Source organism: Bos taurus, chromosome 16, assembly GCF_002263795.3.
Source record: "Bos taurus isolate L1 Dominette 01449 registration number 42190680 breed Hereford chromosome 16, ARS-UCD2.0, whole genome shotgun sequence".
Lineage (NCBI taxonomy): Eukaryota > Metazoa > Chordata > Mammalia > Artiodactyla > Bovidae > Bos > Bos taurus.
In genome coordinates this window covers 66,146,888-66,163,134 of record NC_037343.1, presented here as the reverse complement: position 1 = coordinate 66,163,134, position 16,247 = coordinate 66,146,888, and the positions used below count along the sequence as shown (strand labels likewise).

Genomic DNA, 16,247 nt, shown 5'->3' with positions numbered 1-16,247 from the left:
ACTAAATCCAGTAGTCTTTTCTTGATCTCTACAACTATTTGTGATATTTACTGTTAAGCACTACTCTTTTACAGTCCCTTCTTTCCTGGCTTCTGCATTATCTTGATTCTCTATACCATTTTTTCTTTTTGAAGCTACCCTCTTGATTCCTTTTCCTCAACGTCTCCTATCCCTCCACACCTCACTTCAAAATTGTATCCATTTTTGTTAATCAGTGGTGGATTAAGCGGCATTGGGGAATGCATTCCACATGCTACTAATCAAGAATATGTTAAATATATTTTGGAATGATTTATTCATTTATTCCAAAATTTACAAATATGTAATTTGAAGAATGTGTAATATTTGAATAACCTGAAAATGTGTTATTGGGACTGAGTTTTGGCTTTTTTATCCTCAGTTTCAAAACATTTCCCCCTAGGCTTTCTTACTGATGCTCTTAGTTTCACCTAACATGCGTATTTATGAGTTATATCTATTCAGCATCCCTTCTGACCTTCCACTACAATTCAACTGCCTACTGGACTTGCGTACCTAATTCCAGCAGTAATCAAACACACTGTGTAAAAACTGAATTCCCATTCTTCCTCTTCCTTTCTGCCAAAACTGTTTTCCTCTTCCTTTTTATTGGTTAATAGTACTTGTATCAAAATCTCAATTGTTCTTTAATCTTCACCCTTTCACATCCCAAGTCCTCTGCTGCTTTTCTTTACCTTCTATTTTCTAGTACCTTTCCATTACTAATTTCTCACCTCAATTATTGATCTTTGGTACTACAACTACAGATTCTGAAATGCATTCAATCATATCATTTATTTACTCAAAAATCTGAAAAGATTTAACATTACCTAAAGAGTATAGTTCAAACTAACTTATATAAAATTTATGCCTCCCATGATCTATACTACATTTTTGGCTGCATTATCTTTCTACCAGCTCTATCCCCCAAACGTACTACTTTCCAGCCAGGAGTGGTGGGGAAGTGGCTATATATTTTTACACCACATGCCTTTGTTTATTTCAGTTACAAGGTTATTTCAGTTTATAAGGCCAGACACCAAAGCTCTACTTACTGAAAACCTGTTTATACCTTAAGTCGTGGTCAAACACCACTTCAGTGAAGGCTTCTTAGAGGCAGTTGTTGGAATGAGTTATTCCTCTGTAAACCCACATCATATTACCTTTACCCTTAAGTCTTCATTCATCTTGCCTGGTGTTACAGTTAGTAATTAACATGTTTATCTCTCACCCGATTGAAAGTTCTTTGAAAACAGGAAACCTGGCTTCAGTGTTTTATACAGACTAGAAATATTTTCTGTAAAACTATATTGAATAATAAGATAAAATTTGAAAGCTGTGAGGTTATGCAGTGGCAACTCTTTGACTTCTGAGACACACTTGTCATTTACAAACTGAGTTTTCTGCCTAGGTACTAAGGCACTGTGCTATAGGAAATGAAAGTGTAAAATTCTGTGTGACGTGATAAAATGAAATTGAAGATGGAATACATATTGTTAAAGCATAATTTCCTAACTCTTAAACTTGCCTTTCAGAGAGACACATCTCAATTCAAAGGCAGCTTGCTGATTTAGAGAAGTTAGCTTTCGTAACTGAAGGGGATTGTGACTCTGCCAATTCACTGAACTCAGATAATCTTGATGCAGGTATTTCCATCTTTGGAGGGTTTCTGGTTTTTTTTTGTTTTTTTTTGGTCAGTTTCTAATGATTTGTCATCTTTCTACTCATGAAAATTTTGGTAAGCATGAACTTGTTTATTTCCTCCAAGCTAGGGCAGAAGTAAGATAATGTTTTTTAACTTAGGAAATGGTACCCTTCTATATGTAAGGGCACTGTGAGGTAAGTTATTTCACAACCCCTCAAGGAAATTACAGTCTCATGGATATATAAGGGCTTTGTTAGGAATTAACGTTTTACTATGAGTAACAGAAATCCAAAAAATCGTATGGAGGCTTTTATTCTGTCACAAGAAAGAAATCTCAAGACTGGCAAAGTAGAGCTGGTACAGAGTTTCACAGTGTTGTTAGTGCCCTGAGCTCCTGTCGTTCTACTTTATCATCCTTAGTGCTTGGATTCCATCCTCAAGATCTCCTCATGGTTTTTTGAAGTAGAGAGTATATTTTAAAAATTGTGCTTATACTTGCTATGTGCTATATGTGAAAGATATTTGCTGGATTAAAAATTGAGTTATTGGGACTTACCTGGTGGTCCAGTGGCTAAGACTTTGTGTTTCTAATGCAGGGAGGCATGGGTTGGATTCCTGGTCAGGGAACTAAGATCCCACATGCCACACAGGATGATCAAAACAAAAACACCCTGGTATAGTCAAATAAATTTTTTAAAAATTGAGTTACTGTTTCTGTATATTTTATTGATTTAAACCTGGATTTGAGATTTATTTTTAGTACTATTAAAGTTATTATTAAGATACATTACATTTCTAATTAAATGAAACTTCTGTTTTGATGATCCATAATCTTTTTAATAATATGTTAATGAAGAAGGAAGAATTTAACAAATTCAGTAGTAGGATGTGTGCCGTGTGCTTAGTCAGTCATGTCTGACCTTTTGTGACCCCATGGACTGGAGCCTGCCAGGCTCCTCTGTCCAGGGGATTCTTCAGGCAAGAATATTGAAATGGGTTGCCAGGCCCTCCTCCAGGGAATCTTCCCGACCCAGGGATCAAACCCACAACTCCCACATTGCAGGTGGATTCTTCACCATCTAAGCCACCAGGGAAGCCCAAAGCCACTGTAATAGGATACAGAGTATTGCATCCAATCTGCCCCTTCCTTCTTTCATTTTTTTAATTCCACATGTTAACTGTTTTTGTTGCTGCTAGAGTAGAATACCAGAGCTGATACTTTTGTCTGTCTAGCTCCTATCCCTCTGTAAGTGTGACAACTCCTGCCTTTTCCCCTGCCCAAAGTGCAGAACGACATTCTTTCTGGAAGGCATTTTGCCTGGGGGGATATCATGTAGTTTATCATTTCCTCATCTTCTCCATACCCAGTGGTAACAGGGATATCAGCTCGCCACAGAGAGGAGAGTTTTAGGATAAAAATCAGTCACTGACAGTGTCCTAAAACAATTATTGTTAAGTACCTGCTGAGGCAAGAATGACTTCACCTTAATAAATATTAAGAAAGATGTTATCTAAGGAATGTGTGTGTGTGTGTGTGTGTGTTTTGAGAGGCAAGGATGAGAAAGGGTCCCCTGTTAACTTCTTTTGTAGGCAAATTTAAGCATGAAGAGCTGGTATATTCTCTGCTTTATTGGTTCTTTTTTCATTAACAGGAAACAAACAGGCTTGTCCATTGTGCCCCAAGGAGAAATTCAGAGCTTGTAATAGTCACAAGCTTCATCGTCACCTTCAGAATTTACACTGGAAAGTCTCCGTCGAATTTGAAGGTTTGTATTTTTGTACTTACTAAAAAGTGATGTAAATGAAATTCACGATTTTGTACTAGTTTTGGAATTTTACTGACAACATAATCAAGTATCTTCAGTTTAAAATTATGAAGGATATAATGCCCCTCTTTTAATGTATTTATTAATAAAGGACCACATAGTTCTCTAGGCAGTAGATATTTATGACACCAGTAGTTTAGTTTGACAAACTATTAAGTATCTGTTCTGTGTTGGGTACTTGGCTTGGCCCTGAAGGCCCACATTACTTAATGAACCATGTTTTCATAAGTTTTACTTTTCCTTTTTTTATTAGAACAACTACAGTTTTTAATTAACTACGATTAATATTAACTCCAGTAATAGTTTTGAAGGTATAATAAAAATAAAACAAGAAAATAATTGGTATGAATATTGGAAAAGAGAAGATAACATCTCTTTTTTTCCCTGCTGCTGACTTAAAAATGAACAGAGTTAATGAGAGTTTTTGGAACAGTCGTGAGATATAAGATAAATATTCAAACCCAGAGCCTTTCTCTACTCTTGATAAATGGAAATGAGGGGAAAAAAAAGTTACAACAGTGACAAAAACGGCACAATTTGAGGGAGTAAGTTTAACAAGAGGATTCAAATGAAGAATGAAGTCGAAGGACAAAAAGCACGATTTTACCAAGTTAAAAGACTTCCTAGGGAGAGTTATTGTTAGATTCTGAGGTAGTGAATTATGGATTATATGTGTTTAGTTACTCAGGCATGTCCGACTCTTTGTGACCCCATGGACTGTAGCCCGCCAGGCTCCTCAGTCCATGGGATTTCCCAGGCAAGAATACTGGAGTGGGTTGCCATTTCCTTCTCCAACGGATGATATATTACAGCCTTTTTTTAGAAAGAAATTTGGCAACATTTAAAAAATTTAAGATATTTTTCCTCCAGGCACTCCCTCTGCTAAGAGTAAAGGAAGCAATAGACAAAGATGTACAAGAATGTTCATTGCATCATGTGCTTAGAAACAAAAACTTGGAACTAAAAATCAAAGATGATTGAATAAATTATGGTACATACGGACCATGAAATATTATGCAGCCATTGAGAAGAGTGTATTAGATCTATATTAGCTTGCTTGGAAGGATTTTCATGGTAAACTATGAAAATAGTAGTGAAAGTGAAGCCGCTCAGTCGTGTCCAACTGTTTGCGACCCCATGGATGGTAGCCTACCAGGCTCCACGGTCCATGGGATTCTCCAGGCAAGAATACTGGAGTGGGCTGCCACTTCCTTCTCCAGGGGATCTTCCCAACCTAGGGCTCGAACCCGGGTCTCCTGCATTGCAGACAGATGCTTTACCATCTGAGCCACTAGGGAAGCCCGAAAATAGCAATATATATGATAAAAACAAAAATACTCCCCTCCCCCAAAAAAACCCTAAACATGTACATACTTAAATTTGTATATGATTATGCAAGTACACTGACTGTGAAATGTGGTTATCTGGAGTTTCAACCAGACTAAATGAAACAATCATTATAAGACACTCCAAAAAGAAGGCAGAACTATTTTCTTATAGTATTGGTAAAAGGTTGTCACTAGTTATTTAGAGAAAAAGTGAATTAGAGACTAATTCAGAAGCCATAGTATCTTATGTTTAATTATTTATGAGAATGTGTAGTAAACCATATTAACTTCTTAACAAAAATGATCTCATTTTAATTACAAAGGTAATGAAGTAATTGCTTTATATAAGCCATTGTTTAATCTCTGGTCTCTCGCCTCCAGGTTATTCCCTTCTGTTTGATGGTTCATGGTATTCTTTACTGTCATGTTCTTTAGGCTGTTGCGTTCTTTCACATAATGGTGATCTGGTAGATGGGGAATATGATAGCTTTTGTCTTTGTGAACAGGCTTCAAAGTAGTTGGCAAATATGTTGAATAAGATCTGCTGAAGGAATAGAAATGAGATGAAGGACAAAATAAGAGTGCCTTACCTAACTGGAGAAGACTGCATTAGACGTGAGAAAGAAGAACATGTCTTCAGATTTAGCCATACGGATGTTGAGATTCATCTAGTGGAGGGAGCCTGGAGGGCACATAAATCTGCAAAGGTTTGGGCTAGAGATACATATTTGGGAGTTGTCAGAATACAGATGGTATTTAAAGCTGAAAGTCTGGATGAAACGACCTTAAGAGTACATATAGGTACAAAGGAAATGGTCCAAGGTCTGGGTCCTAAGACACTTCAGGATACACAGCTAAGAAAAATGATTGGATGTAAAGTGAACTGAACTAGAAGTATGAGAAGAAGGAAGTTAGAGATAAGTTTACAGTTTTTGAGTTAGGAGTAACTGGAAGGCTTTATTATTCATTAAAAAAGTAAAAAAAGAAACCTGGTTCAAGAGTCAAGTGAAAAGTTTAGTCCTTGACAGTAGGTTTTGTTTTGTTTTTTAATGTTTTTTCGTTACACTGGGTCTTCATTGCTGTGCGCAGGGCCACTCTTTTTTGCAACGTGTGGGCTTCTTGGTGCCGTTCCGTGCCTTCTCTCGTTGTGGAGCCCAGGGTCTAGAAGCATGGGCTTCAGGAGTTGCGGCACCTGGGCTCTAGAGCTCAGGCTAAGAATTGTAGTGCACAGACTTAGTTGCTCCGCAGCATGTGAAATCTTACTGGGCCAGGGATTGAACCCGTTTCCCTTGCCTTCGCAGGCAGATTCTTATCCTTTGCATCAGCAGGGAAGTCCTGGACAATAGGTTTTGAAATAATCACTCACATGTCTTGAGTAGGCGATTGGAAGTAGAGATCTGGCCCTCAGGAATGAATTGATAATAGAGCTATAATTTGGAATTCCTTCTCATAGGGGAGATAGTCGCAATCATGAAAGGCATTCAAGTTAGTCAGGAAGTGAGAAAAAATTTATGTAGCAGATCCATCATACAGAAAATCTACATTTTAGAGTATGAGAGAGGGAAGAGGATCTGTAAAGATTAAGTAGGAAGTACGCAAAGAGAACTAAGTGCCATATCATTGGTGAAGAAGAGGCTGTGTAATAGTAAATGCAGCATAAGGCAAGAAGATGAAGTTGAGAAAAAGTCAAGATGGCAAAAAGTAGATGAGAAAACTGAGTCCCAAAGAAGCTACATGACTAATGCAAAATAACAGATGTTTTTGGAACAACCAGATTCTGAACCTAGATCTCTTGTGTATGTTTTTATACCGTGTCATATATAACAAATGCATAAAACTAAGTTAGTCTCATTCAGATAAATTATGACATTACAGATATAAGAATAATCCCCATTATTCTTATAAATTTGGTAGTAATTTTAATAATAATTGAACTTTTGATGAGCAGTGATAAGACAAGCAGCAGTTCTTCCTTCTAGGTTACCGGATGTGCATCTGTCACTTACCTTGTCGACCGGTGAAACCAAACATTATTGGAGAACAGGTAATCACATGTTAGATTTGTTGTTTTTAGATTTAGCTATCTCTAAAGGAAGTACTTGCTTTTAGACTACTTGCTTTTAGACTTTTACTTGTTTTAAGACTAAAATGTGTATATTCAGCAATGAGATTTACTTTAAGATTTTGTTTTGAAGGGCTTTCAGAATCCCATAGTAGGAAAAATAAGAAATGTATGAAAATTGTTGCTGTATTGAACTTTTCATTTTATAGTTTTTAATTTCAGTCAGATCACCTGCTATCATATGTTTGAAAGGAAAATTAACCCACATACTAATTTTGAAATGGAGAATTTAAGTAGAAAGCACTTTTCTTTCCAAATAAATTTTGGTCATAGAATAATAACTTAATTTCTGTGGTTTAGCAAGGGTCTTAATAGTGTTGATTCATACTCATCCTCCCTATGCTCTTCCTCTTAATTTGTCAAAGGACAGAATGAAGACACTACTGAAACCTCAGTAACTTTAAAAAGTACATGTGTTTGTATTAGGATACATTTAACCTTTGGGGAATACAAATTATAAAATATTTTATAGTGACACTATCCTGAATGCATATTAGCTTAATAAATCATTATTAGTAAATTTTCCTTTTAGGCCACACAAAAAAAGTAAAGTATTGGGGGAGAAAAACATTCTTAGGTATACTTTGTCAGGATAACGCTTGGCCCATTAACCCTATCTAAGATATTTTGAGTATGATAATCACAATGCCATAAATTGTGGAATGTTCTTGACTGTTCTGTCCTTGCCCTGTGATCGCGAGTAAAGAGTAAGAAGGCATCATAAGCAGGGAAGAGCTATTGGAAGTCGTCTTGTTCTTAACTAAATAAGAAACTAAAAAGTGAGAACTTTTTGCTTGAAAAAATAGACTTTTTATTATGTCTTTAACACTTAGGAGTGTGCTAGCACTAGCTCCAGAGAAGGCATGGCACCCCACTCCAGTACTCTTACCTGGAAAATCCCATGGACGGAGGAGCCTGGTAGGCTGCAGTCCATGGGGTCGCTAAGAGTCGGACACGACTGAGCGACTTCACTTTCACTTTTCACTTTCATGCATTGGAGAAGGAAATGGCAACCCACTCCAGTGTTCTTGCCTGGAGAATCCCAGGGACGGAGGAGCCTATGGGGTCGCACAGAGTCGGACACGACTGAAGCGACTTAGCAGCAGCAGCAACAGCAGCAGCAGCACTAGCTCAGATTTCCAGAAATCTGGAGAGCCGGTTGTTAAATGTGGCCATCATCAAAAATTTAAAAATGTGAACTTAAAAGTAAATAAATTATATTAAAAACAAAAGTAATGAATACTCAACAACTCACTACTTCCCAGTTATTTTACTATATCTGTGCTCGTGTGTCATTTATATGTATGTACTGTGTCTGCATGGTGGCAGTGTTCTCTGCTGTGATACTGCACATCTCTTCCCTAATTCACATTCAGTGATGTCACATGGGTAGCTTGAAATGTCACATGTGGAGCTTGACATTGGCTATGGTAGAGTGTTTAGATCACAGACCTGCAGACACTACAAATGAGGGCCGTATTTTCCCGGAGAGCCAGTTATATGTCTGCCAACACACTGCTGCTATATCGTACCATTTATAAGTGTTGCTTATAGAAGATAAGAGTAGTTATTTGTTGATTAGAATGAATGGGAAAAAACTAACAAACTTGTGACCTATTGTAACATTAAAAAGCAGATGTAAATATAGGTAAGGAAATAAAGATCCTTTCAGAGTCACATGGCAAAATGAATACTATCTTCTAACATACTTAAATTCACAACCTTAAATAAACTTTTATTTCATTGTCTTAGTAAGTTTTTTATGTATTTAAATTAAATACTCTGTTTGATAGATATCCAGTAAAATGGGCGCCCATTATCATTGTATCATTTGTTCAGCAACAATCACCAGAAGGACAGATATGCTAGGACATGTCAGGCGCCATGTGAACAAAGGAGAGACTAAATCCAGGTATATTGCTGGTGAGTTGAGCAATCTCATTAACATGTTAATAAGTAGATCCTTAAACAGTGGTCTAATTATTATTTTTAGACATCAGACAGATAGAATACTGTGACTTAACCAGATCATTTAGTTAACTGCTAATCCATCCAGTGTTTTTTTTTTTTTCTGTGAGACTCCCAATAGTATAAACTGGTCTCAGTTTAACAGATGTATTTAATACATGAGTAGAAAAAAGCAGCTGATGCCCAGTAAATGTAGATATCCTAATGAAAGATAATAGGATTTTATTACTGATGGCTCCTGTACCAGTAACTATCTTAGACTTGTTGTTGAAAAACACTGGAAAAAGGAGGCAGAGTGATATATAAAGATTATTTATAGTCCTGAGTGAGATCAAGTTATTAGTAGCTTATTAATAGTGAGGTTGTTCCTTCTCAAGAATTAAGCCCTTCTGCCCTAAGGCATCCATTATATGTAATGAATACATCTAGAATGGTACTCTGGACCTTTCTTTTAAGTATTGAAAAAAGTAGTGAAATAATTATTTGAAGGGCTTAATTTTCTCACAGAACCTGGTTTGAGAAAGGCTTATCTTGTGAGATATGTGACTTGACACTTAGGTGAGTACAGAAAGATATGTAACATAACAGTAGGAAAGATTACTTTTATGTGGCATTGTAGAAAGAGAAATATGGTTCTCAGTTAACATTCTGATTGTAATTTGATCAAGAAATCCAAACATAAATAATCTCAGTTATTCCCCTCCACATATTATTCTTTCTCCTTTCTTAAATAATTAAAATATATTCACACAAATATATCAATATTTCATTTGAGTTTATAGGAGAATGATTCTAATGTATATTAAAAGTAGAATAATTGTTTTATACATTAGCTTACAGCTGTTGGAATATAATTTGTGATTTAAAATCACAAAAATATTCTGAAGTCAAGCATGTTCAGGAAACAGAGTGACTCTTAGTCATCCATGCTAGCTAATGGAATGTTACCACACAGGTTAATTTTCTAACATTTAAACCATAATAAAATATGTGTTTAGCAACCAGCCTCTATAAACACAATATAGTGTTTGATGAGTAAAGGTTATTTTAGGATTTGGCACAGTCTTAGGGTAACTGTCCTTAATTAGGTGTACAGATACATTGATGTGCTAGACAGTTAAGATTTTAAGCTGATAAACTTTAATTCACCAAATACTTAACGGAATGCTGCTCTTTTCCATAGACAGGGCTATGTAGATCAATTTTGGGTGATTTTTTTTTTTGACATCTACTCAACTGATTTCATTAACGTGAAACTATTATAAAGGAAGGTTATTTTTTATGTTGTTCTTGATATTTATAATTATTTTCTATTTCACTGGAAATCTTTTTTTTTTTAATTTTAGCTTCTGCTGCTAAACCACCTAAAGAAATTTTGAAAGAGGCAGACACAGATGTACAAGTTTGTCCTAACTATACTGTACCTCAGAAAACAGATTCTTATTTTAATCCCAAAATGAAACTGAATCGGTAAGATAAATTTAAAAAAGAGTTATGGAATGCTTCAGATGCTTCAATTCGTTACAAATGTACCTTCTCTTAATCTTCTTGTTCTAATATATTGAAATTGAAAAGTAGGTATGGAATGAAAATCATTTATTTTGCATTTTCTCAGAACGATTGTTTTATTTTTCTGCCAAACCAATGTTTTTCTCGGAGTAAAGTAGGTCTAACTTTATATAAAATTAAAGGAACAGACTGATGGGCCTGTGCCAAGTTTTATTTATAAAATCATTGTTCATAGTAAATACTTGTTAATAGAACACAATTTGACTAATAGTTTAATTTCACAGGTTTTTAGTTCTTATACTATTAAGTAAGGAATATGTTATTAGGTCTCTTTTCAAAGTAGTTTGCACAGTAAATAGGAACACTTTCTCACTGTTCTTAAAATCCACAATGATGAAACCATGGTACAGTAAAATTATTTCAGATTATTTTCCTTCTTCTAGGCAGCTGATATTCTGTACACTGGCTGCTCTGGCTAAGGAGCGAAAACCTTTGGAATGTCTAGATGCCTTTGGAGCAACTGGTAAGTGATGAAGCTTTTTTTGGAACCTCACTTTATCAAATCTGTACAGTATCTTTTCTTTCCCTTTATTTTTTCCTTGTTGTTGTTTAGCCACTTTGAGAACTAAGGGTTTGTTTATATCATGTGAACCTTAAGAGATTTTTTTCCCCAGTTTTATTGAGAAAGAATTGGCATACATTACTGTATGGGTGTACAAGTTTAATTAAGATGTAGAGCATGATGGTTTGATTTACATATACAATAGGTTCAGCTAACATCCATCATCTCTTATAGATAAGTAAGAAGAAAAAAAAGTTTCTCCTTGTGATGAGAACTCTTAGAATTTATCCTCTTAACTTTCCTCTATACAACTATTACCTATATTTAATCATCATGTTGTACATTTCATCCCTAGTACTTATTTATCTTATAATTGGAAGTTTGGGCATGCTTGCTGAACTTCCTGTACAGTATCTTTTCTTAGGAAATGTATATGGATATCACATCAAGCAAAGTATTTTTATATTAAAAAAATGCAAGGCAAATTTTTTATTGTGGAAAATTTTCAAATATATACAAAACTAGAGTGTATAATAAGTGAATTCCTTTATATCCATCACTCAGTCTTCTATCTGTATTCCTGTGCACTTTCCTTTATAACTCATTGCCCTGTACTCTGTCTCCTTTATTTTGAAGCAAATAACAGATATGTCATTTCATCTGTAAATATTTCCATGGGATCTGTAAAGCATAGTGAAGTGAAAGTTGCTCAGTTATGTTCAACTCTTTTCGACCCCATGGACTGAGTCCATGGAATTCTCCAGGCCAGAATAATGGAGTGGGTAGCCTTACCCTTCTCCACAGGATCTTCCCAACCCAGGGGTAGAACCCAGGTCTCCTGCATTGTGGGCAGATTCTTTACCAGCTGAGCCATAAGGGAAGCCCAAGAATACTGGAGTGGGTAACCTATCCCTTCTCCAGTGGATCTTCCCGACCCAGGAATCAAACTGGGGTCTCCTGCATTGTAGGTGGATTGTTTACCAACTGAGCTGTGAGGCAAGCCTGTAAAAGATAAGGACTTTTCAAAATTAAAACCCATATACCATATCACACCTAAAAAATTAAGAATAATTCTTTAATGTCATCAAATGTTTAGATAGACCTAATTATTTCAAATTTTTAAAAAATTTAAGTCAGAATCCAAAAACTATATATTTCAGTTGTTTGATAGGTCTCAAGTCCCTTTTTAATCTATTTCTTTTCATCATTTTGTGTGTATGTGTGATAATTTGTTGATATAAGAGGTCATTTGTCCTGTAGAGTTTCCCACAGCCTAGATTTTTGCTGATTGTATCATCATGGTTCATATAAGATATTCCTCTATTTCTGTATATTGGTAGTTGGATGTTCAGGTTTGGTCATATTCAGACAGGATTTTTTTTTTTTTTGCAAGAATACTTGTTTGCAGCAGTCAGTAAGCACTTGGTGTTTGGTTGATTTGTGTGTGTGTGTGTGTGTGTGTGTGTGTGTGTGTCTGTGTTGCAGTAAACATTGCCTACGTATTAGGCAATGAGATATTATGGTGAAATTTTAAAGACTGAGAACATTTTTCCCAAAAGGACATAACAGTATAGAAAAGATTGGAAAATGTAGAAAATTTCTGAAAAGCCACTTGTACCCTATCCTATAAAAGTTATAGGAGTGTATTCTTGGGAAGTTTGTACCAATAGAATGAAAGCACGACCTAGTTCGGCGTAAGTTCCTCACCTCAGAGAGAAGTAGTGGCTGGAAGCATGGACTGTGGAGTCAGACTGACTGCATTCAAACCCCAGCTTTATAACATGCCAGCTGTCTAACCCCAGGGAATTATGCTTTAATTTGCTTTATCTATCCAAAAGAAGGTACCTACCTTAAAATAATGTAAAGATTAAGGAAATTAATACATGTAAAGAAATTAGAACAGTATCTGGTATATAGCAAATGCTATAAAAGTATTCAGTATCATCATTATTATATTATTACTACTACTACTATCATCATCATTAGTAATGTCTCAGTGTAGAAATGGTAAAAGTGATGAAGTAATGATTCTAAGGTGATCATATCCTCTGAGCCGGTCAGATTTTAAATATGAATCATTTTTTTATTACTCCTTTTCCCACCACTATCCCCACACTCAACTATGGAACGGTTCTAAGTTTTCATTTGTATCGTGACTCATACTCTTTTTCATTCCATATCTGCCAATAGAGTGATTTTTAGCAATTATATCTGTCTTGCCTGCTGTTGCTAAACAGCTTTTGCTCTCAAACACTGAATTGATCATGTTATTTTTCAGTCAAAAAAGTCATGCATCTTAATTGCCTAGAGTTCAGCTTCTCAGATTGCAATTTAATATCCTCCATAGTCTGATCACAGTCTACTTTTTCAGATTTATTTCCCACCATTTTCCCTCACACAGTCTTCCCCCACCCTTGTGTTTTACATTCAGTAATGTTTATTAAATGTCTATCCCAGGTGGCTTTAGTGGTAAAGAACGCACCTGCCAGTGCAAGAGACATAAGAGACGTGGGTTCAATTCCTGGGTCAGGAAGATCCCTTGGAGGAGAGATTTGAACCCACTCCAGTATTCTTGCCTGGAAAATCCCATGGACAGAGGAGCCTAGTGGGCTACAGTCCACAGAGTCTCATGGAGTCAGACATGACTGAAGTGACTTAGCATGCAGCAGCATACCTACACTGGATACTATATATGTCTCTTAACAGTGGAGTCATTTTCTTTTTTCCCCCCTCTAGTTTTGTTGAGATACAGTCAACATATATAACATTGTATATGCTTTAGGTATATAATGATTAGCTATATGCATGTATTGTAAAATGATCAAAAAAGTTTAAATCCATCTCTTCACATGGTTATAGATTTTTTTCCCCTTTCTGATGAGATCTGCTCGCTTAGTCAGTTTCAAATAAATAGTATTGTTAACTGTAATTTCCCTGCTGTACATTTTATCCCCAGAACATCTTTCTGTTATAACTGCAAGTTTGTCCCCTTTGACCACATTCAGTCAATTCTCCCACGCCTCCAGTCTCCTCCTCTGGCAGCCTCAAATATGATCTCCATTTCTGTCGTTTGGGTGTTTTTTTTAGATTCCATGTTTAATTTAAATCATATGGTATTTGTCTTTCTCTGACTTATTTTACTTAGTGTAGTACTTTCAAGGTCCGTCTGTGTTGTCTGAAATGGCAGGACTGCCTTCTGTTTATGGCCGAATAGTATTCTGTTGGGTATATGTATACCACATGTTCTTTATTCATTCATCCATCGATGGATACTTCAGTTGTGTCCATGTCTTGGCTCTTATAAATAATACTGCAATGAACTACTCCTCTTTTTTTTACCTGAAACATTAAAATTATTGTTTAGGAAGATCTTTTCTTTTTATGTGCCTTTGTAAACTTAAATAAAGCTCGTAGCAGTCATTTTGCTTGTTTCCCCATCTCTAAAATATAGATATTAGAACTTATTTCACAAGCTTATCTTAAGAATAGGAAAATAAATGTAAATGGCACATAGTAGGTGTTAATTTTTTACATTAATGAGTCACATGTATGCATATGGTCAGTACTTCCAGTAAATTGGGGGTTTTCTACTTCGTATTGGCTAGGCTGGTGTCACCATCTCCCATTTTGCAGTGAATGTCCCTTATGACTCAAATCCAACAGGGATAGAAAACCTGTGAGAGGGCCCTCTTGGTCTCAATTCCTCTTGATCATTTGCTGACACATACAGAGTTGTTTTTCACTCACAGTGATGCTGTGGTGCAGTATTTGAAAAGCATTCATCCACGAAAGTTTTCTTATTTTCATGTATTAGAGTAAGCTTCAGCAGGATGAATTCCAGCTTCTCAACTTCTTTTCAAGTAGAGAAACCCCACTCTTACTCATATGGTATATTGGATTTCTCTGTAAGATTTTGTTTGAAAAAAAAGTATTCCATTGTAAGAAGAAAGGAAAAAAATATCCTATTAAACCCCAAATAAAGAATATACATAGGTATTTTATTTGAACATGGATTATAGAACAGTTTTTTAAGAATTATTAATGGAAATCTGCAGGATACATTTTCTTGTGGTAAATCTTCTTAAGAGGCATTTCAGTGAGAAAGTAGAATAAGAATTACTTTTGAAAATACTAAGATTTTGAAACATTTATTTCTGTTACTTACAAAATTATATTCTTTATTTTTATTACAGTTTTTATTCTTTATAATTTAAAAACCCATTTTTCTTCCAATTTCTCCTAAGGGATAATGGGATTACAATGGGCAAAACATCTTGGAAATGCAGTCAAGGTTACAATTAATGATTTGAATGAAAACTCTGTGACGTTGATTCAGGAGAACTGCCATTTAAACAAATTGAAAGTGGTTGTGGACAGTAAGGAAAAGGAAGAAAGGGAAGATATTCTGGAAGAAGGAGAGGAAAACCTTGGTAATATTAAGGTGACCAAAATGGATGCCAATGTACTAATGCATTTGAGATCTTTTGATTTCATGTAAGTGAAAAATTTTTTCTGTCACTTTCTAAACTGACTTGGATTTGAAGGGAGGTGGGGTAGAGAGGGGGCCGTTAAAAATTAAGGTAGTTTGTCATTGTTTATTTAAATTAATACAATATTTTGGCATCGGCTTAAGGAATGCCATAAGAGCATTTTCTAGCATTTGAAGTAATATGCCTGGGCATGATAACTTTTCTCTAAGCAGGTTTTATTTTCACGTGTTTAAGATATCATAAGATCCTTTTATTGCTTACTTTAAAAACATAGTTAATGTTTTTAAAATAGATTTATGAAGTACTTTTGAATCCATGGAACTTTATCATTAGAAATATGGCAATGGTATGATTTTGATTACTAATATGATTTTAAATATGTCCATATTCTTTCTGATTTTAGACACCTAGATCCTTTTGGAACATCTGTGAACTATCTTGATTCAGCATTCAGAAATATAAGAAACCTTGGCATAGTGTCAGTGACTTCTACAGATATCAGTTCTTTATATGCCAAGGCACAACACGTTGCCCGGCGTCACTACGGCTGTAATATTGTCCGAACTGAATATTACAAGGAGCTAGCTGCAAGAATTGTTGTAGCTGCAGTGGCAAGGTACCAAATGGCCAACCTTTGTATGTCTGAGTATATGATAGAAAGAAATAATATTGCAAGAAGTGCTTATTTCATTCTTCAAAATATGCACAAAATACAGATTCTGTATTTTGTATATGTGATCTTGATTTTTTTGGAAATCTTATGTTGTATGTTAGAATTT

The 16,247-nt window shown here is 35.4% G+C and overlaps 1 protein-coding gene across 3 annotated transcripts in view; it reads left to right on the top strand.

Annotated features, from left to right (window-relative positions):
* TRMT1L (tRNA methyltransferase 1 like) overlaps positions 1-16,247 on the top strand; it is a 34,708-nt gene that overhangs the window by 3,356 nt on the left and 15,105 nt on the right. For 2 of the 3 annotated variants that reach the window (NM_001098121.1, XM_005217380.5), the window contains 8 exon segments: positions 1,554-1,664; positions 3,316-3,429; positions 6,797-6,861; positions 8,733-8,862; positions 10,254-10,377; positions 10,860-10,939; positions 15,223-15,472; positions 15,872-16,084. In NM_001098121.1, coding sequence (NP_001091590.1) covers positions 1,554-1,664; positions 3,316-3,429; positions 6,797-6,861; positions 8,733-8,862; positions 10,254-10,377; positions 10,860-10,939; positions 15,223-15,472; positions 15,872-16,084 — 1,087 coding nt within the window. 3 annotated transcript variants of the gene reach the window in all.